General features: G+C 40.3%; 1 protein-coding gene across 1 annotated transcript in view; it reads left to right on the top strand.

Moving 5' to 3' along the window:
- Nucleotides 1-21,369, top strand: part of KLF13 (KLF transcription factor 13) — a 50,853-nt gene extending 29,484 nt beyond the window's left edge. The window contains exon 2 of the mRNA XM_006265869.4: nucleotides 15,785-21,369. Within this exon, the coding sequence (XP_006265931.1) occupies nucleotides 15,785-16,077 (293 nt within the window). The 3' untranslated portion in view covers nucleotides 16,078-21,369. The remainder of the gene's footprint in view (nucleotides 1-15,784) is intronic.
- The last annotated feature ends 839 nt before the right edge of the window (nucleotides 21,370-22,208 follow it).

The following is a 22,208-nucleotide window of genomic DNA, read 5'->3' as shown; positions in this document are numbered from 1 at the left end:
AACCCAGAAATGCAGCAGTGAAGCCACTCTGTGGGGAGTGCTGAAATACACCAAAGCAGAGATCTCAAGAGCAGTGATGATGAGACAGGAGTGGGCACTCCTGGAATGGGTGCTCATATTTACATCCAAAAAGAAATCGATGAGCAAGGTATGTCTCCCTTTTCCTTCAGGAATACAAGGGAAAATGTATCAATTTATCCATTGTGTAAAAGATCTGAGAGGCTTAGGGCAAACTAGCATAAATGACCACTGCAAAATTTGGTTGTGAATCTTGGCGTGCAGTGTGTGCTGGGTATGCTGGACTGGTTGACCAAGGACTACGGTTACATAGATAACATGACATACTGACACCGAACATGTTGTTTGAGAGCTGGGCCATGTACCTTTCAGGAGGTTTTGGTAATGCCTTTCTACCTGCAATAGTTCAAGAACAAGGAAACTAAGATATAACAACAGGATGCCAGCTACTGAGCATGCATCAGAAGCCTCCATTCCCATAGGATCTTAGCAGTAAGCTTGTAATAACACTACTCAGTTGGGTTTTGTTTTTTGCTTTTTTTCTTTCTTCTTTTTCCCTTATGTTCCCCTCAGGAATATTTTTTCCTCCCATTTAGCTTCTCGTTGTTCCCAGTAGCAGTCATGTAACAGGGACCAGCTACTGGGGGATGTGTAAGGCATGCAATTCTCTAAGCCACACAAATCTTGTTGACATTAATGAGAATTCTGCTTTGGATAACAGATAACCTATGGCCCTTGGTTGGAAGGATGCTGAAGAGTGTCCAAACAACAGGAATGTAACACTTAGGAGTTGTTCCACACATTCAAGGCTTTTCTTCACATACTTATTTTCACTGTCTTGGCCACGTCTCCCTTTTCCCTCGGTGCTGTCTTTCTGCTGGTTTTTATACTCCAGTAGGATTCACTGGTGCAGCAAATGAAGCTGTCAGATGTATACTCCCATCTTATAGCATATGGCAGGATGTGTTAATTATTCAGAAAAATCACAAAAAGCACATTTGGTTCACTGCTTTAAGATCGCTGCCTTCCCAGCAGCCTTGCTTAGTAACCGTTCCACTGTGTCTTTTAGTAAAGAGGGTATTAAAAAAAAATAATTTTGTTGCCCAAATAATTATTAAACTGATTCAGATTTTGCTTCTCCCCACAAACACATCAATCTTCTTTTCCATCCTGTACTGTCTCATAAGAATATGTTTCCTTGAAGCTAAAGCCTCATCTCTACTGATGATTTTGTGCCTGATCGCATTTGTCAAAGGTGAATGGCCCCTCCCCCCGGGGATATAAGTTTATACACACACATACAACATACACCAAATCAATACGGGGACTACATAACACCACTCAGCAAAGTGATTAAAGTTTAGTGTCTGCTTCTAATGTACATGATATTTGTAGTGGGTGATTTAAAAGAGGAAGGAAGACACAAGAGAAAGGGTGTGGAGTTTGAAAGAAGAAGGAAAAAAACAAAGTGTGATCTTTTCTTGAAGTGATTGTAGAATCCAGGAATTGATACTCATTAACTATAAAAGCCTTATGTTGGGTATGACAGGGAGGATGTCTGTCATAGTACCAAAACAAAAACTGAAGCTATCACATTAGCTGCCAATATATAGTTCTAGAGGCTCTGATGTGGATTTGGAACAAATGGATCCTCATAAGGACACAGTCAATTTCTTTGACTTATTGAAAAAATTCAAATTGCCCTAGAAACAAGGTAGGATTAATCATTGTATGGATTACCTGTAATAAAGGCAAATGATGAGACACTGTAAAGTAAATTTAGCTAGAGAGAAGTTCACTGTGAGTGAACTGTACTTGTATTGAACAGACTACCCAGAGAGGGGGTGGAATCGCCATCCTTGGAGGTTTTTAAGACCCAGTAGACAAAGCCTTGGTTGGGATGGTCTAATTAAAATGGTTCTTCTTGGAGCAGTGGGTTGGACTGAATGACCTCCTGAGGTTTCTTTGAACCCCAATTTTCTATTATTTGATTTTGTTTACTTATTATTGGGTTTATTTGGTTGATATTTAGGGCTTGCCGTAACACAGTAGGTCAGTAGGCTGTTGACAGTGATGATGTGTTTCCACCTGAAGCCTCAGCCTGTTTCAAAGCAAGGTGAAAACCTCAATAATGTTGTAGATGACTAATTGTGAAGTACTGGTTAGTGACAAGAGTTTTCACTTCCTGACCTCATGGTAATCAGCTTAAGTTTCATCACTCTTTTTTAGCATCAAAGAATAAGAATGCACCATTGTTATTCATTTGAATTCCAGTAGTAAATGGAGATTATAACTAAGTTTTATAAAAATATTATCTTTGGTCTAGAAAAAGCAATTTATATTAATAAGTGGCACCCCACATTTAACAAATATACTGTACTGTGGTAAAAGCAATATTCTATATTGAGGTCTGCAGAATTTGTCTTTAGTATGTAAAGTCAGGCCTGTATCAACTCAGGACAAAAATTCAGCTTCAAATATCTGCTTCTGTGCAATGTATGGAGACCAGTAATACATGGAAGCCAAACTGAGACTTCAGAGAGTAACAGTCCTTTGAAAAATGAGGTTCTTTTTACTTTTGCCACCTCCTTTTCCCCTCTCAATTTCTTATGTGCAGACCTGTACCAAAGTGTATATTGCCAAACAGCTTGATTGTTTTTTCCCCTGCAGTCTCCTCTACTTCACAACTATATGAACTTTGTCCAGGAACAGCTGAAAGAGGCATAGGGTTGCTATATAGGACTGTGTGAAATGGCACCGTTCCGTTTCGCCATGAGTTTCAATGGTTCGATGGAACAGTGTTACATTTCAAATTTCGTTTTGAGTTGAAGCAGCTGTTCCGTTCCATTCCATTGAAACAGAAAGGCTGTTTTGATGCTGTTTCAACGTTTTGCTGGGGATGGGAAGTCAGCCCAGCTGGGCTACTTTCCCTTCCCCCATGCTAGATCGTATTGGGGGTGGGAGGCAGCTCAGTTGGGCTGCTTCTCCATCCCTGGCGCTAGATCGTGTGAGGGTGGGAGGCAGCCAGCTGGGCTGCTCCCCATCCCTCATGCTAGACCAAGCTGGTGGGGATGGCAGCCCAGCTGGGCTTCTTCCGCATTCCTGGCATGATCGAGCGCAGGAGATGGGAAAGCAGCCCAGCTGGGCTGCCTCTTGGCCCTGGCACGATCTAGCATGGGGAATGGGGAAAGTAGCCCTGCTTGGCTGCATCCCACCCCCAGCATGATCTAGCACGGGGGATGGGAAGCAGCTTAAGTGGGCTGCCTTCCACCCTTGGCACGATCTAGTGCAGGGGATGGGGAGTCAAGCCAGCTGGACTGACTTCCCATCCCCAACCTATGGTTGAAACATTTCAACTTTTGAAACGTTTCTACTAGGCTCGTTTTGTTTCGAGGCTATTTCAACGTCCTTTGCTTTGTTCTGATGTTGCTGTTTTGACCTCAAAATTGGTTGAAACAGTGTCGAAATGAAACAGCCGGTGAAATTTCACACAGCCCTACTGCTATAAGCTCCTTTGTGCCATCTGCCCCACTGAAAAGGGTATAAATAGACAAAAATGAATAAGTTGGGTGGTGGGATCACATTCAGTAAACACAATGGCAAAGGGCTAAACTTGTATGGTCTCTGCACAAGCTACATGCAATCAGTGTGTGTGTGTGTCTGTGTGAAGGAGAAACATATAGAAAACTAGAGTGTGTGGTTGGTGAGAAAAGAGAGAAGAGGGTGGTAAGCAGGTAAATTAGTGACTGGGAGTCAAGGCACTTGGGTCCAAGATCCCAGTTATGCTACTGACTTACTACACCATGTCTCTCGAAGAGTGTGAAAGAGAAATGCCTATAAAAACCAAAGTATGTCACTGGGGGTGGGGCAAGTGAATCATCTCTGGCCTGATTTTCAGAGGTGCTGAAAATAGTGGTGGATGTTGAGTATGTGATGCTGTACAAGACTGGGTTCTTAATGGTTGGATGTCAGAGTGAAAAGATATTATATAGTCCTGGAGCCTGAGGTTTTCATTTGAGTTCATTTTGCAAAGGAGATGGAATTCAGAGGCTCCAGAACAGCAATGTTTGTGAATGTCAATTGAGTTTTGTAAAGAACAAAGATCGCTGGACAGGAAGCCCACTGTATGAGATGCTAAGATTCTATTCTCCAAGCGCAGGCAGGTTGTGCAGTAGGATACTCACATTACACAGCTGCATAAATGTAGATTGAGTGGTTGTGCAGCCATATTATAGATGTAATTTGTACCTATAACATTTGCACTTGCACTTTTACACCTGCAAAAATAAACTGTGGATTCCAGTTTGAGTACTTGCAGCCATAATTACATGACTTGTGCCTGCAATCAGAACATTATAGGCACAAATGGTCAGATCTGTCGGGGTAAACATTCCACAAGGGTACAGTAGATAGGAGTCAAAGCCTGACTGTAAGTCCTTGTGTCATAGAGAAAACCACTGTCACAGCTAGGACTCTTTCAGCCACTAGTTCACTCAGGGTGGAAATCTTTTGGAACAGGTAGGTAGATATTTCCTGAGCCTTGAGCAGTGGTATGAAAATATGTAGGCTTGTACTTCTGAAAGCAGAAGTCACAAGAGATACCGAATTGTAAAGTGCTATGTTACTCTGTTCTTTCTTGTTCTTAGAATAGCTCAGGAAGACAAAATGTGCCTGGGCCCAAAGCAGCTTTGCATCACACTGGAAAACTTCCTTCTCCCAGTGAAGCCTTCAAAGGGAATGGTGAAAGACTCTTTGGGGCCTACTTCACAGATGGAGGGCCTACCTTCAGTCCCATTCTCACCAAGCACCTAATAAACCAGCAAATAACATTCTAGGCTTTCTGTGTATCAGCTCCTAGGTACGCTGCTGGGGAGAAAGTACATTCACCATCCTAATGATGCGCAACAGCTCTGTGTTAGACTTGCCCTGTTGGCTGTTTTTGTAATCTTTAATTTAACAAAGGTACAAAAGGAGCCCAGAGGGATGTCAGAAAGTACTCATTTTTAATAGAAATGTCAAGTTTTGAGTAAGAAGGTTAAAGAATGTTTTTGAACCAACCATTTAGGTGCAAAGCAGGGAAGGAAACTAAGCAGTTCCTCAAATTACAGAAGAAATTGTACTCTTACTCAAAATGTGGCACCCATAACTACAATTTTACACCTAATAAAAATCAAATGTCAGACTTTAAACTTGACATAGGAAAATCTGCCAGAAAATGTTAATAAAGAACTTTAATAAGTTACCTTAATAAAGACATGCTCAGAAAGCAAACACTCAACCCCCACTACCAGGCCTTTGAAAATTAAACATATTTTGTTTTCAGTATTTGAGCTGACAGGCATGACAGTACAAAGGGTCTTTATCATTTCTGGGCACTTTCTTTCTAGCAAGTTGCCCATTTTGCTAATAAATGTAATTTTGAGGGAGGGAGACCAGCATCATTTAGCAACTGAATCTGGGAAGAAGTTTTGGTGGAAAAACAGTAAACATTTTAACAAGTGTAAAAGAAAGGTATCTTTTTTGTTTCTAAGTCAAACAAAATAAACCCAAAGGTGGAATAAAAGTTTGTTTAACCTTAAAATAAAAAAGAAACCAATTTTATTTATTTCCTGAGAAATCAAGACATTTTCATATTAGTTCAACTCCAAATGATTTTTTGTTGTTGTTAATATTTAGTTCATCCAGCAAACAAAGGGCACCTATACATGTGCAGGAAGGCTCTGATGTGCTGTAATTACTATGTTCCAGCGGTCTCCAATGTCACATATATCAGCGTCCCCGTGCTGAAAAATGGTGGCAGGGGTAAGCTCGTTCAATACACATGACGCTCCAGGCTCTTTAATTAGAGTGGCTCTCGGAGCTGCTCTAATTAAAGTCTCCCCCCCCCCGACACATACACACACTCCTAGAGCATGTCTATAAATGCCCAAAGTATCAATTATTCATAGATGTAGTCTTTATACCACCCTTTCACTCAAAATATGGGGTGGGAAGACAAGACAGAACATGTCAAAAGACAGACTTTATCCTCTAGAACCTACATTTTCTTGTTGGCTTTGTTTTGGGATTGTTCATCAGTGGCATAGCCTTATCTTTTAGCTACTTACTGTTTCATAGTGTGAAATGCCTTGAAACTAGATTATCTGGGCTTAGAGGTGGCATATAAAAAATAATGGTAAAAAATAGAACTACAAAGTGGAGCGGTTAAAAATTATGTAGAGGCTAAGTAGAGCTTAAATCAGGGGTGGGCAAAATGCAGCCCGTGGGCCAGGTGTGGCTCACCAGGCCATTCTCTCTGGCCCACAGGGCCCTAAAAAATTTAGAAAATTAACATTTATTTGCCCCTGGCTGCCTGTCATGTGGCCTTCGATGGCTTGCCAGATCTCAGTAAGCGGCCCTCCACCTGAAATAATTGCCCATACTTGGCTTAAATGGTAGTTCTGATGGACAGGCAAGTATATCAGCACGTTGTAAATCCAACATTTAAATTCATAGTTTAATGTGCAGGCAGCAGGAGAATGAAAGGCTGGCTTCTTTTAGAAGAGGTATATTACACTGTGTGTTATAGAAATCCAAAGAGAGTCTCTCTGGCTCTATACCTGTAAAGAAACGCATTCAGTTGCAGCCTTCCTGCTTACTTAAATGGGATAGGATTACGTTGGAGAGTGTATAACAAAGGTACTAAATTAAATTGATTAATAAAGTGGAAAAGGTACAGAAGCTAGGATTAGTTATCCTTAAAAAAAGATAATCAAAGGGTAGCTTAAGGGTTATTTTATAATTTATATATCACCAGACACATTTGAACTAGAAGGGTTGATTTAACCAATAGAATATATTTTATTAGTGTAAAAAGTTGATGTAGGCATTTTGCTAGGAGCATGGTGAACAAGTGGAATGGCTTTCCATTGTGGTAAAAGCAATATCTGAAAGCAAAATTAGGTATCTGCACAGGAAATCCAAAATTAAAGGGTGGGGTTTTTTCATATTGGTAGGGTCTGGCTGCAGTTTTAGGGATGGAGTAAGATGTTTTCATTAACTCAGTGTGGGTTTCTCCTTCACTCTGAGTTGGACTGTTTGTCTGTGGTTGTTCATACAAGTCACGTGGTATAGTTTCTGCACTTGAACTGAATAAAAATCCAAGGCCTTCCAACACAAACTCTTGCACATATAAATCAAGAATTTAAGTTTTGCAACTCTGAAATTCCTTTTTGAGAAACACTTATGTCTGTCTAAATTGATTGCAGCAATGTTAATACACAGAAAACCTAACATGGATGTGAGCACAGCCAAGTCAAAGGCATTTAAACGGTCAAGACAACAATTGCAATTTTTGCCTGTTTTCATTTGTAGCAGCTTCCCATGCATGGGAAAAACAGGAGATCCAAGTGACTTTGCCAACTTCTTGGTGGCCCTGTTAGATGAGACTGAAATAGAGATGTCCACGCTTTAAACAGAGCCCAGTCCCAAACTCCACAGGTGGGGTGGTCTTTCTGATGGAGTGCCTAAGAACGTGCCTCTTTACATAACCATTGTAAAAAAACAAAAAACACACACACACACACACACACACACACACAAAAAAATCAAAAGAAAAGGAAATACTAGGGAAAGAAATAAATCAAGGCACTTCAAAATGCAGGGCTTCCATGTAACACGAATATGGAAATTTAGGGGTTGTTTTTTTTCCTTAGACACTTATCAAAGAACGCTCTATTATATAGCATCAAAGCTATGCATAAATACCTCTGTTGCCTCGAGGAGGTTAAAAGCCTCACTTCTCAATCACATGGAACTGCCTTCACGAAAACAAGCAATGGTAGAAATGAAAGTATGCCTAAATGCCTGCCAGTGTGATTTATGGACTAGGGTTTTTTTTTAATACTCCATTAAATTTGCTCACTGAAAAACTACAAATCAGTCCCAGAAAATTAGACTGCGTCAGTTCAATGTGTTTTCTGAGGACAGCATTTCTTCTCTTGGACATAGGATTACTCATGCATTTCCTTGCTTCATCCTTTGCTTCACAACCTCCCTGTCTAGCTTGCTTATCTGCCTTGGCAAAAATACCCTAGATCAAGTATATAAAAAAGTTAAAGTTCTAGGATGGGGAAAAGCATCACACTAAGGTTTTCTAGTCCTGCTTTCATGACAATGTGAAATTCTCTGCTGGGAATTAGTTGAATAGATTTGTGGTTGACTTTAGAACCAACTCTGTTCTAACCTTTTTGGACACCAAGGTGAAATTTCTCCTAGAAATACAGGAAAAATAACATTTCTTAGGAAAAACATGCTCTATTTTAAGCAGTGAACATGTGATGACTGTCATACAAGTCAAGTCAAGATACTAAGTTAAAACAGGTCAACTTGCAACTAGTTGGATTTAGATTTAATAATGCTTGAAGTCAGGGGTGTCAAAGATCCAGTCTGTGACCAGATCTGGCCTGTAGAGCCTTATTACCTAGCCTCTAGCGCTGCCCACGGGTCCTGGAGCAGTGCCTGCTTGGGCGATTCTGGGACTGTGCAGCCTACAGGCGTGGATGAGTTCGACACCCCTGCTCTAAGAGTTAGGGATAAGAGAAATTTCACTTTGAAAAGAGCAGTTCTTATTGCCAAATCTTTGACCACATATGCCTAAGAATAGAAAACACCCTGATTATCAGGGTCTGTTCTGTCTGTGGTGGTTTATTTTTTTAAAGCAGTCCCAGACTGATACAACATTTGGTCTCTTTCTTAAACTGCGTGGATTTTCTGGACACCTAAGGGAGTCACCATCTAAGTGGCCTGGTAAAACTAAAAGCAGGTTATTTGAGCATCTGAGCCTCTTAATGACTATCCTTTTTCACACCTGTAGCATGTGACCATACAAGACAGGTCTCCACAGCCTATAGCTTACCTTCCATTTGGAGTCAGATGGAAAGCAGCTCAGCTTTGCTATTGCCATCTGAAGATGGCCAATGACTTGGTACAGGTTGGCACTTCTCACTTCCCCGCTTGTGGTGGGGCTCAGCAAAGACTTTTTCTGAGAAGTGAGGAAAAACAAGAAGAGGCTATTTTGTAAAATGGAAGAGAAGGACTGTGGCAGTGATCATCAGGGGACAGTATAAAGTTGATGTGCAGATGTGATATACAGATCTCTTTCTTTACTGGTCTGTATTGGTACAAATCAAGTACAGGCCAGCCCCCTTAACCTGTTGTAACAAAGAACTATTTTAGCAAACAAAACTAATGATGGGTGAAAATTACTGAGAGAAAATTCAAGTAGCCAATTTCTCCAGTCCTCTAAGAAGAGGTTTCTTGGATTAACACTCAACTTGCACACTTGAAACACTAATCCTGAACTAATAAACAGTGCCTTTTATCCACACCTTAAACACATATCAGGCCACATGAATTTGGCTGATCTGTCCTTCATGAAGGAATTGAGAATGTGGAAAAGAGGTTGTTTTGAGTCACATTCCCCCCACTCCCTCCGCAGAACCAGGGGTCAGCCAGCACAACTCTATAGTTTCAGAGCTGCTTAGAGTTGCACAGACTGCAATGAACTCCTGAAGCAGTGGTTCCCAACCTTTTTTTGCCATGACCTGCTGCTGGGAGCAGAGTGCAGTGGCGGCAGTGGCCCGGGAGCTCCCAGCACGTGGCACAGCTTGTCCTGTGTGCGCAGCACTGCTAGCATTGTCCCCGCGACCCGCATTTGGGTCGTGACCCGAGGTTGGGAACCACTGTCCTAAAGGGTCTGAGGATCACTGGAGCACTTCAAACTTGTTCATTTCTCCTACCCCGGGCACTGAAAAGGCAGGTGTGTAAGGGGACAGCTGGGCATAGACCAGGTTCAGTGTTAATTTTGCATACAAAGACAAGCGTAAATCAGCAGAGGCCAATATGTGGCCCACCATCTTCATGGTCCTTGCCTCCCATGACCGTGCATGGCGTGCATCCTAGAGAGGCTGATTTACCAAAATGAAATCACACATTGGGTACTTTCATAAAAATGGACATGAAAAGTCCTAGTTAATATTGCCCCTACTTGCTTCTGAATCCTTTTCAAGGCCAGACCAATTACTCACACTGTTTCTATGTCACAGAAATGCCCTCTTTCTCTGGTATTTTTCTGCCATAGAAGCTGTGCTATAAAAGATTCAGAAGTGAGCACACCTGCAGATCACACCGTGATGTACTGAGTGTTTCAGATTTCCTGAAGCCAGAGGGATTTAACAACATGCTTTTTCCCTTTGGCCTGGGTGGAGCTCAGGAAGAAGCCCAAATGTTTCTGCTTGTGTAATTTTGAATTGAGATCAGTTAAATTGTTCTCAAATGTGGTGTTTTTCCATCTGCTGTATACTTCAGTGCTGTAACTCCAAACACTATCTATGTGATATCATGTGCTGTGGCAGAGAAACAAGAGAGGGCAGTTTAGATTTGTTTGAATCACTGGGTCTAAACTACTTAAAATGCTGCTGAAATACTGGCTGTGTTTCATGTGACTGGAACACAGCTCAACACTGACCTGTTCTTGGAGAAGCTCCCAGACAAATGGTGGACTCCTTACATTTAAGTCTTCACCAGTTCACCTTTTGATACTGAGTTCTGTTTTGTGTGGCAAAATGTACTGCCACTGCCCATAATGTTTTCTCACACAAAAGTGTCCCAGGGAGCTGTGGTTTTGGTTTGAAGAATATGCATGTTCATGACATGTTACACCATTTTATATTTCAACAAATGTGAACTGTTTCAATGCTAACATATAGGGTCAAATTCTGCAGTTGTTAATACAGGAAAGCTCTCATTGGTTTTTGAGGGAGACCTGCAGATTTTGCCTCACACTGCACAGGAATAGCTACTTCAACACTGATAGGGTTTTTTTTCCTTTTATTTTTTTTTTTTTTTTTTTTTTTTTTTAAGAGAACATCATGTCCATGGCTTAATGCTTATGCAAGAAAACTGTACTGCGGCTGCATGTTCCCTGACAAGATTAGGCAATCAATTCATATAATCTCTAGTTCTGTTGATTGCTTTACTGCCAGTAAAAGGACATTTATATAACCTACCTGCACAGAAACCACATCCCTTTTGTTTGAGAGATGAGGCTGATGGCAGCCTGAGAAATTTTCATGTGAGGTTTTGGAGTTGCAGCTAGGTTTCACTTTAATATGTGCCCAAAAGCAACTTAGTGCCTGACCTTATGCTTATTTTTATTATGAGCATTGACATTAGGTGCCCAGGGCTCCCTCAATGCAAAGCTTTCTTTTAATGAGATTATTAATGTTAGTTGAGTTGAAAAATACTCTAGAACACTAACTGCTACTAAAAGTAATACCATGCGTCTTTCACTGTTGGGAAGAGTGACCACACTGGGCTAAGTCATTGAGGAATCACTATCAAAAAGAGATGACTCAGATTTTGTTGATACCAGGGAGCATAAATGTGGATCAGGAAGATGGAGGAAGAAAAAGATAAATCTTGGGATGGATTAGAACACAGGTTGATGAAGAAGTGGTTAGTGGAGAAACATCTCTTTCCGTTCCGTTGTATTAAGTCATCATCTTTTTCTTTGGTCCGTTGCCCATGTCACCATGACCACCACTACTACCACCACCACAATTTTTGTCATGCCCTTCTATTAACTCTGGCCATCTATGTCCTTCGGGACCAAATTATGACTGGCCCTATGCAAATACACAGTCAATCAAAGAGAAGTTGCTTACAGCTCCCTTTCTACTCCTGAGCTCCAGAACCTGGGGTCAGTTCCTACTAAATGCCAGATATAGAAAAGAGCAGCAGATTATGGGCTAGTTGATGGTAGGTGGGATGCCATTTTGTTTTTCCTTCATCATACTAGAAACAAAAGAAAAGAAACAAATTTCTAAGTTGACATTTCATTTCACTGAAGAAAACCTGTCACTGCATGAAGACAAGCCTTCCTTCCAAGAACATCTGTTAATCCTGGTTGCTATGAAAATGTTAAGAATATTAGCATGGGTGAAAGCGTGTTCAAAAGCTTCCATGAACCACTGTTCCAGCAAGACTGATACTAAGACAGGAAATACTAGGCCTGTGCGAAGCGGCTCGTATTCGCTTCAGATTCAGATTCGGCCAATTTGGGGGACAGTGATTTGATTCAGTGATTCAAATCATTGTCCCGAATTGATTTGGCTGAATCTGATTCAGAGATTCGGCTGCTGCCAAACTGGTCGAGTCTCCAAATCAAGCAGGCCCTATCCCCCACCTGCTGGTCCAGCCCCATCAATGGTTGCTTGCCCCCTCCTCACCAGCCCCAGCCTCCTGGCTCTTCAAAAAAAAAAAAAGCCCGGCATTCACCAGGTGCTGCCAGGCAGGGGGATGATCCCTGCTGCCCCGTGCTGCATGGGGGGCACTGCCATGAGCCCCCCCATCTCCTGCCTACTAGCCCAGCCCCAGCTTCTGGCTCTTTTTTTTTTTTTTTAAAGCCCTGAATCACTGGCTTCTGCCAGGCAGTGGGGACAATCCCTGCTGCACCCCACTGGCCTGCGCTGTATGGGGGGCTCTGCCAAGAGCCCGACAGAAGCCCTGACAGCTGCTGCAGCAGCCAGTGAGTGCAGGGTTTTCTTTTTGTTCATTTTTTTAAAGAACCAGGAGCTGGAGCTGGGCAGGGCAGCTATCAACAGGGATGGGGGCTCATGGCAGAGCCTCCCATGCAGTGTGGGTCAGTGGGGGGCAGCAGGGATTGCACCCCACCACCTGGCAGGAGCCAGTGAATGGGGTTTGTTTGTTTGGGTTTTTTTAAAGAATTGGGAGCTGAGCGGGGCAGCCAGGGAGGAGTGGGGCTGGGAGAGCAGGCAGAGGTTCGGAGGCACTCAGGGGGTGGGGGAGCAGGCAGGGGATGGGGCTGGGGCCTACTTATCGGCACAGAGTCCAGGTCCAGCTCCCTGTGGCAGCGAGTAGGGACTACCTCAATCTACAAAGCTCTCCAAATCTTTTCCAAATCAATTCAAGGAGCTTCAAATTGATTCAGACCTTTTTATTATTGGTCTTCTGATTTGATTCGGATTAGGAAATTTAGCTGCTGAATCAGGCAGAATCTCCTCTGAATTGAATCAGCACCCAAAGCTTCACACAGCCCTAGGAAATACACCCCTTTCTGCTCCCTTACCACCCCCTCACCAAAAGGCAGAGATAATAAAAGTGTTTGAGCATATCTACAAGAGTAAAACATGCATTGTACTCAGAGGAAAGCAAAAACAACAGTCAAACCTGATGCTACTTGGAAGTTTTTGCAGGGTCACACAAAAATAAAATGCAATATAAATGGGCCTCTTAAGCCCCAGTTTGGCAGAACCTGGGAACATGTTTCTTGCAGTGCAGCTGTAGTGGGAGGGAAGGATGGGATGCCATGGTTCCTTATATCACTGAAATGATCTTTCTTTGTTTGATCCAAAGAGTGGTAGCTTAATATCAACTTGCCTGGGCCAAACGTGGCACAGGGTCCCTTGAGAGGTCTGAGAGAAGGGAAAGTGAAGTTTCATAGAAGATCCTTTTCCATTATAAGGAAAAACAAAGTGATATGTTAATGTCATAATGGTACCTGTGCATCTCTGCTGCAACTGCCAAGGGGGTTACCCTTGTACATAGGGAGAGGGGAAATTAGGAGGAGGCTATGTGTTTGGAGTTCGAGTCTTCTAAGCTTTGGTAGCCACCTGCACTGCATGAGCATTCATTATATATCTATGCGGATTAAAACTGCAGCAGGTACTGGCAGTTCCATACGGTCTGTTCTCATACCACATTCTTACATTAGCACTTGACATATTATGTGTACCCCTCACCCTCTTCTGCAGTGCAAGTTGATTAAGAATCCAGGAAGACTGTTACACAATAAAAGTGATCTTGCTTTAGCTGTGAAGGCAAATAACTTACATGCAGAAAGTACATATTTCATTTATTATTTAAACACTGTTGGCTTGTGATACCGAAGCATTTACTATCTCCTACTGCATGAACAGAATTCCCAGGAATTCACCTCATGTTTGTGGTTGTCCACAGAAGGGCATGTTTTCAGCTCCATCTGCAGAAGGTGATGCATGCAACACTGATTAACAGGAATACAAGCATCACTCCTGGTGTATGGAAGAAATATCCCTCTGGCAGCTTTTTAAAAATCCCACAATAGGGGATGTTTAACATTTAATGACTAGTTATCTCCATCACTGTCTGGTTATCTGGTCTGTTGTTAGTGCTGCTTGTCCCAAAAATATCAAAGATTCAGTTCCCCAAAACTGGCTATCTTCTAAAGTGGTACCCTTAGCTCGGCCAAAAATTATATAGACTTGATGCAGCAATCACTTGGTGAAATTCTATAGCGTATATAATGCAGGTGGTCAAACTAAGCAACCCTTTTTTGGAAAAATATTTGCTTTGTGATCCATGTAGGTTGAACATTCTATGTCTTAGATAAGGGAACAATATTTTATTTTTAGAAGCCAATGTACTCATTAAACTATCTGAAACCGCAAAATAGATGGAAAACCCTTCTATTTTCTCTATGAAAATAATCATCAGTGCCATATATTGTTACTCTGACCTGTCCCATGAAGAACACAATATATTCATGCATTAGAACAAATGGCCCAATGAAGATTATTTCCTGATCATTCATGGAAATTTATATTAGGGCTTGTACATATCTTGTCTAGTCGAGGAGTCAAATCCCATTTGCCCAAAGACGAGCTACTTAAATCTTGAATCTACTCAACCTTGTGTGCCTTGCAGTCAGAGCAACAAAAGGTTCCCTTTTCTGAGCTGAGGCCTCCTACTAGACCACATAGTTAAGTGAATAATAGATTCTGGACCTAATACACAAGGCTGCCCTGATGGAAATTTGACTGGAGTTGACTTTACTGTCTGTCAAACAGTTTATTTAAAATGTATTGAATTTGCCTTAAGATATCCCCTCCCTCACTTTCTGTTTGGCTTAGCACATACAATACTTCTATTTTCTCTTTTGGATACAGCATGTTTGTAAAGCTTAGAAACCTCAGGACATTCACCTACACTGCATATTTGTCTACAACACTAGGCAGAGTTAGTTAGTGCAACCAGGAAGTTCTGAAGAATTGGTCATCACAAGTTAATTAGAGAATCTGTACTAACTAGATATAGCTCTTCTGTCTTTAAATACATTTAAGATCATATGATGGCAGCAAAGACCATTTAAGTATAATAAATGGACATGATAGTTTTCTTCTTTATGCATAAGTCTAAAACCACTTTACAAAGGAAAGTATGCATTGTAATCATCATTTCAAACGGAGGCTGGGAGATGTAATATAACTTGCCCAAGGCTGGACAGTTAAGCAGTAGCAGAGCTGGGAATATATCCCAGGTATTCTGACCCTTAACTTTTGGAGTTTAGTGAGAGTGCTGCAGATGGTTGCACAGTGCATATAGGAACAAAGTCTACAGGTCTGTAACTAGGGGACACCCTTTCAAAGCCAAACTCCACAGTTGCCACTGACATCCCTGAGAGCAACAGCTGCTTTACACAGCTGAACAATAGGTCATTCAATAGGGCATCACTGTTTTGATTTATGGAGCTCTCAGTAACTTTGGGTGCTACAGGGGCTTCCTCTCCGTGGAGCATAAAACCATTATTTCCCTCCCCCTAGAGTCAGTGACATGCATTCAGCCCCACCTCTCATACATTTCCTCTTCCACGTGGAGAAAATAAGAAACATTGTACTTGCACTGCTAATCTTTCTAATGGCAAGACTGCTCTACTTCCTGTCTGCAGGTGAGAGGCCTTTCGAATGCAGCTGGCAGGAATGCAACAAGAAGTTTGCTCGCTCCGATGAGCTGGCCCGGCACTATCGCACTCACACTGGAGAAAAGAAGTTTGGCTGCCCTCTCTGTGAGAAACGCTTCATGCGCAGTGACCACCTGACGAAGCATGCCCGGCGCCATGCCAACTTCCATCCCAGCATGCTCAAGAGACGGAGTGGAAGCAGCTCGAGAACAGGGTCAGTCAGTGACTACAGCCGTTCGGATGCATCGAGCCCCACCATTAGCCCTGCCAGCTCCCCGTAAACCTACCTGCACTGGACGTCAGCACTTTGCCTCTGATCTATATTGTGGAGTTTAATTTGTGTTGCACACTTTTTTAAAACTCTTTGCTTTTTGTTATTGTTTTATTTTAAAAATCAGTAAGTAGCTGCCTCTCACTGCAATTTCCAAATAAATTGTCTTCACATCGCCAAACAGGCGGCTGGCCTAACCTCATGGATAGATGGACCTGAATGTTTCATTCAGAGACTTCTGCTGGCTTGATATTTCATACATTTTACAGCCACAAATGGATGTTCTTGATTGTTGTTTGTAAAAAACAAGAAAACCTTTAAAAAACCCCCAACAACTTTAGTTCACCTCAGGTGTTGAAGTCATTTTGTAAGAACAGATTGCACAACACATGCATATGTACAGTTACAATTCAGCTGTGTCGAGTTTTGTCCCCCCTTCTCCTTTCTCAGGGATGGATATTTATATTACACAATAATTACAATGAAGACACACCCCAACCGCAGCCTTATTCTGTAGATATATTTGCACTCGGAAGCTTTTTGCTAGGTTTTTTCACACACTGGGGGAAAAAAAACCCAAACAAGCTGGAATTTATTGCCAGGCTCTTGTATTGTTTGATGTCACAGTTACATACCTATGTTTGGGAATGTCCATACAGCGGCCTTCTTCTCTTTCATCTAGCTGCTCTTTGCTTTTGATAGCAAGTGGCCATTTTACTTCTTGCTGAAGATGCTCCATAACCAGCTTCCTGTTGCAAAAACCTTCCTGAGGATGGATAAACTTTTTTTAAAACTAGTTTAAATTTCCGAGAAAGATTTCTAAACGAGATGCCTTAAGTCATGTAACCTAAGCATAAGGAAACACATTTACACTGGGTAACACTTTTCCTGCAAGGTAGTATGGAATTCTGGAGGCATTGCGTCTTCTCCTCCCCTGCGTTGTTAAAGCTCTCTGCACTGCCTGTTGAATATGGGACCAACAAAATATTCAAATCAAACCACATTGACTTGAACAATTTTTTTTTTTAAGTACTAAGAAAAGAGCGTAGCTGAACCAATTGTTCATCAAAACTTTTAATAAGGTACTTACCTACTGTACAGCTGGATGTTAGTAAGATAAATTGCTTAGGACAAAATTTCTGTACCCTGTTGCTTCATAATTGTGGTCCCTGACAAAAGGAAACAAAAAAATCATCATTAAATGTCCTTTGACTGGGAAAATAAAATATGCATTTTGAAAAAGTGTTATAAAAATAATGTTTTAGCTTAACAGTGCTTCATGCTTCCCTTATATCTATAAAGTAGGGCTTTCTTTACTTCCAAATCACTGTATATTAAAAAAAGGGAATCTTAATTAATTGTTTCCATGTTGGGCTGTTCTATGCTTTACAACTGGTATGTGCTTTACAAATGATCTAGAATATAGCAAAAGAACAGAGCATTGCAATGTAGCAGAGACTCATTGGCAGCAAATACACTTTGTTTGGTTTGGCTGGTTCGAATGGTGCATATAAAACAAAATCAGGTGCTTTTATAGCTTTGGACTTTTTTCATATTACTGTACAAGATAAATGCAGTCAAGTGTAGCATAGTGAAAAGAAATTATACACCAAACCTGCTGTCTGATATAAAGTGAATGCCTCCACATTCCAAAGGAATCTTGATCCATATCTTATTTGCTGCTTTGCATTGATCCAATTTTGCCAGTTTTAAAATTTTTTTGTACTGTATATTAACTGTGAGAGGCTAATGCAGTATAGATTTATAAGTAGTTTCATAGGTACTTGCATAACATTTAAATTGTTCATAATATCAAGCACTCCTTCAGTTGTCTGATTGGAAACGACTTAAATATAGGTGAAAATACAGATATTTCAGTGTATTTATGTATATTTGGTTCAATCATCACTATTACAAAACCATTTTCTTCCCTAAATCACACTAGGCTGGAGTTTTTGGTTTGAAGTAATGAATAGAAAGAATGAAAGAAGCCTGTTGCAAGAGGCTCTGTGAACTGTTTGATCTGTGTGTGGAGTTGCTTGCTCACTGTGGGTTTGGGAAAAGCCATATCCATTTACCTCCATAGTTATAACTTTTGTAATCTCTTCCAATGAGATACACAACATTGACATTTTGATACAATTCGGGTAATAGGAATTCACATTCCAATCATTTCTGTGGCTGATAGAAATGCTTTTGTGCTGTAGTTTGTAAAGAGGCAATAAAAATAACTAGATAAAGAATTTTACAGGTTATTTGTACCTATTGCACACACTTTTAAAACAATTAATTAAATGTCAAATATATTTCTTATATGAATATAACTCAGTATGGGTACAATGATATAGGAAACAAACTGAAAACAAAGAATAAATATGAAGTGCTGGAATGTATCAGCTGAAACAGTAATGGCCTTTATAGTCTGATTGCAAATGATCATGCATTATTTTCTCTAAAGAAAGCATTATATTCTTCCTAGTTCTCTTCCATGTGCAGTATGCAGTTCTATTCCACCCATTATAATAGATTTCTTCAGGTTATAACATTTTAGCATAAATTAAAGTATTGGAAGTTGTTATAGATTTAATTATAGGCAAAATGATTTAATAACCTTCATCTAGGCATATTGCAAGCTTGCTAATAAAGTTTGAACAGCAGCAGAGGAATATGGGACAAACCTTTCTAAACAGAAGTGCCAGGCAGATTTGTTTACCCAAACAACAAACTAAATCTTTTTTATTTCTTCCCCAACCTTGGAGGTTTTAAAATTATTTTGTAAATTTAGACAAGCTGAAATATTCAATACAAGCTGCTATGAAAGGAATTCCCACCTCAGCCAATTCATTCCAAAAGACCACATTTCTTACAAATACCTAAAACTTTGGGAAGGTTTCTGAATCAAATCTTCACAACTTCAGAATGTCTTCCATCTCGGAGATAAACATGTCAGATAACAATTTAAAATTGCCAGTCAAAAATTGTCATTTTTAAACCTCCCCACCAGACTGTCAAAGTCTCTATTAAATGCTCTTTCAGAAATCTGATGATGAATTCCTTCCCTACATTCCAGCCCACTAGTTGTTTTTATAACTGAACGTGAACAAAACCTCCTGCCAGATTCTTACATTTAAAGATGTAATCATCTGTCCAGAAGCAGAAGTGCCACAGACCCTTTTCTTGTGATAATTCCTCCAGTTTTGCAGATGTTTGAACAGCTCAGATAAAGTTTTTGAAAACTTAATGCCTTTTCAAGCTGACCTTAAACTCTAAGAACTTGCTATTTAATCATATGATCTCATGTGAAAGCAGTTTCCCATCACTAGATGCTCAGGAAATACTGTTCTGGTAAGGTGCTATTTCTGCCCACTCCGATTTATGGAAAGCTTATCTCACTCCTTCCACTCCCAGATGTCCTAAAAACTCAGGTGATGTGGACTGCAGACTTTAAATCTTTAATTTCATTCTTTTAGAATAGATGTATTTAATAGTAAAAAGTAAGATCTCAGGGTTTGTTTACAGTTGTCCCCAATGCTAGTTCTGGAATTTGGACTGAACTGCCATGATGAAGGAAGAGTGCACAAAGCTGAATACCTATCTTTTCAGTTTTCTTTGCAATCATAAAGGCTGCTTGTCTTCTCTTTTAAACCTCCATTAAAATAAAAGTTGAAGCCACTTGATATTTCTCTGTAAACTACATTCAAAGTGATATAAACTGCTCCAAGGCTTATCTTCTTTAAGTTCATTTCACTGTCCAGCTGAGACCAGTGAGGGATGAGAAGGATGGTATTTTCTGTCTCAGTGGATTTTTAATCATATTTTTTACAGATGCATTTTATTCTAGTTATCAGAAACTTGCAATATAATCCATTAACCTCCTTTTATGCAAGATCCAAGCGCATTAACAGCCATAAGACTTCAGTTTTCCATTTTTCCCACTAGGAGAAATCCAGATTGGTAAAGTTTAGGCAGCTATGAAATGTCCCCTCACCCCTTACGTCTGCAAACTAGTTGCTTCTTGCTTTTGTAATATATTTGCTTGGTATCTGTTTACATTACATAATGGTAAAGGTATATATTTATAAGAAACCATCAGAAGCCTATGTTTGATAGGAACACCTAACTTGTGTACAGAATGACATGTTTTACTATGCATAACCTACCTTTCCTATTGCATTGTTAGCTGCAGTAAGTTCTGGCCCTGCAAGCCTCCATACAGCTTCAAAACCTCATTACTCTGTATCATTTCAGTGCTATTTGGTCTATTCAGCCAGTATGGAATCAGGGGTAAGAAAGGGCCATGTAAGCTCATAAATTCTTAGCTGTACAAGTTCACACCCAGATTTGCCCAGTCCAGCATAGTGGTATGAGTTCTAAGGTTGGTATTGTGTGAACTGCACTGTGATTTTGGAACCATGCTTTATGAACAAAGAGTAAGGAAAATAAACTCTTCATATTTAAAGCTAATTTTTTCATAATCATTTGCTTTGCTAATGTCACCAACTGCATGCCTACAAATCTACTCCCTGGTGCTCTCTTACACCATGTGTGTATAGGCGCTTATGTATGGACTATGCCAGTGAACAGTATAATGAACTTTATATTTTTAAGTGTTGGGGACAACCATACAGACAACAGGTGGCCTAGAAAATACCCAAAATATGCTCATGTACCTGCTAAGGAATATAGAGTGCATGAAACCATCTACTGGTGTAGATTTTCTACAGGTATACACAGACACACACATACCCTGACTGAGGGGAGGTCCGCAAAGCAACTATAGGCATCTTTTTTATTACAACCAGAGATGGACCTGAACCAAACATCCCTGAATTTTGGGAGAGTTTAAATCCCCTTTTGAATTTTGTGGTTTAGTCCCATCTCTAGTTACAGCTATAGTTACCTGTATATATACAAATGCTGTGTGTGTGTGTGTGTGTGTGTGTCAGTGACTGTTTGTGTCAGTGTGCAAAATGCACATGTTTACATACATATTTTCAGCTTTTGGTGAAATTAGATGCCATATGCATCAGTTTCACCCAGACAGTTTTATCAACAGCACATCAATGCTTTCATGGGTCACTTTTCAACTATCTAAATCACTACATTGAAGTATTACAGTTGTACAAATATATGCCGATCTATTCTTGCTCTGCTGTAACTTTTTATGTATTTTATACTGCATAGATTATATATTGTGACAATGTCCTATGCAAAAAAATTAACAATTGTAAAATATGGTCTTAACTTGTATGCATGGTTAGCAACGTTTACATTTTAAAATAAAATTTATAATTAAGAAATATTTTTTTCTCATTTTCTTTCCTAGGCATTAGACTAAAAATATTTACTAGGAATGGGTAGAAACAAACTTTCTGCTAATCTACAGTCATTTTGGATCTGGAAAAAAAAGAAGGGAAGATTTTTAGATCTAGTACTGTAAACAAGAAACAAAAAGCCTAAGTAGAAACAGGTGTTTAAGTTGAGATAATTAAATCAGTTACAGGTTTTTGAATGTCATTGTTAAAAAAAACTAAGGCACTGTAATACCAAGACAAATCTTACATGTGCAATGGTGGCTTGATATTTATGGTCTTCTGCCTCAGGGATTTTAGGTTATAGAGTCAAATCCAGGAGACCTTGTTCAAGACTAGTGCATACAATGGTCCCATTGACTTCAGTTCTGCTCATGATACTAACACTTATGAGTCAAATTATACAAACGCCCCCTCCCCTTTTCTTTGAACATGCAAGTCTACTTGTTTTCTGTGCAAATATGGAGATGTTTTATGAACACTAGTAAATTTATCCCCACAACATCCCAATGTGCTCTTACTTAAAGATGAGAAACCTGAAGCACATCAAAGATAAGTATAATACCATGGTCACAAAGGCAGACCGTGGCAGAAAAAAGATCAAAGCCCCAGTGCTCCTAATTCTCAGGTCTGTAATTCAGCCATGAGCCATTGTTCTGGTGTAGCTGAAATCATAACCACAACCCCGGTCCTCTCTTCTACCACTCTGATAAAACAATGTTATACCCTGCAGTACGGGAGGATTCAGAGTACAAATAAGCAATATCTGCAATTAGTTTTAAGAAGTGGACATTTGAAGCGAGTAAAGGAAGACAACTAGTACTCAAAT

Source organism: Alligator mississippiensis, chromosome 11 (assembly GCF_030867095.1).
Source record: "Alligator mississippiensis isolate rAllMis1 chromosome 11, rAllMis1, whole genome shotgun sequence".
In the NCBI taxonomy this organism is placed as follows: domain Eukaryota; kingdom Metazoa; phylum Chordata; order Crocodylia; family Alligatoridae; genus Alligator; species Alligator mississippiensis.
Note: the sequence above shows the minus strand (reverse complement) of the source record. Positions and strands in the feature narration are given on the sequence as shown.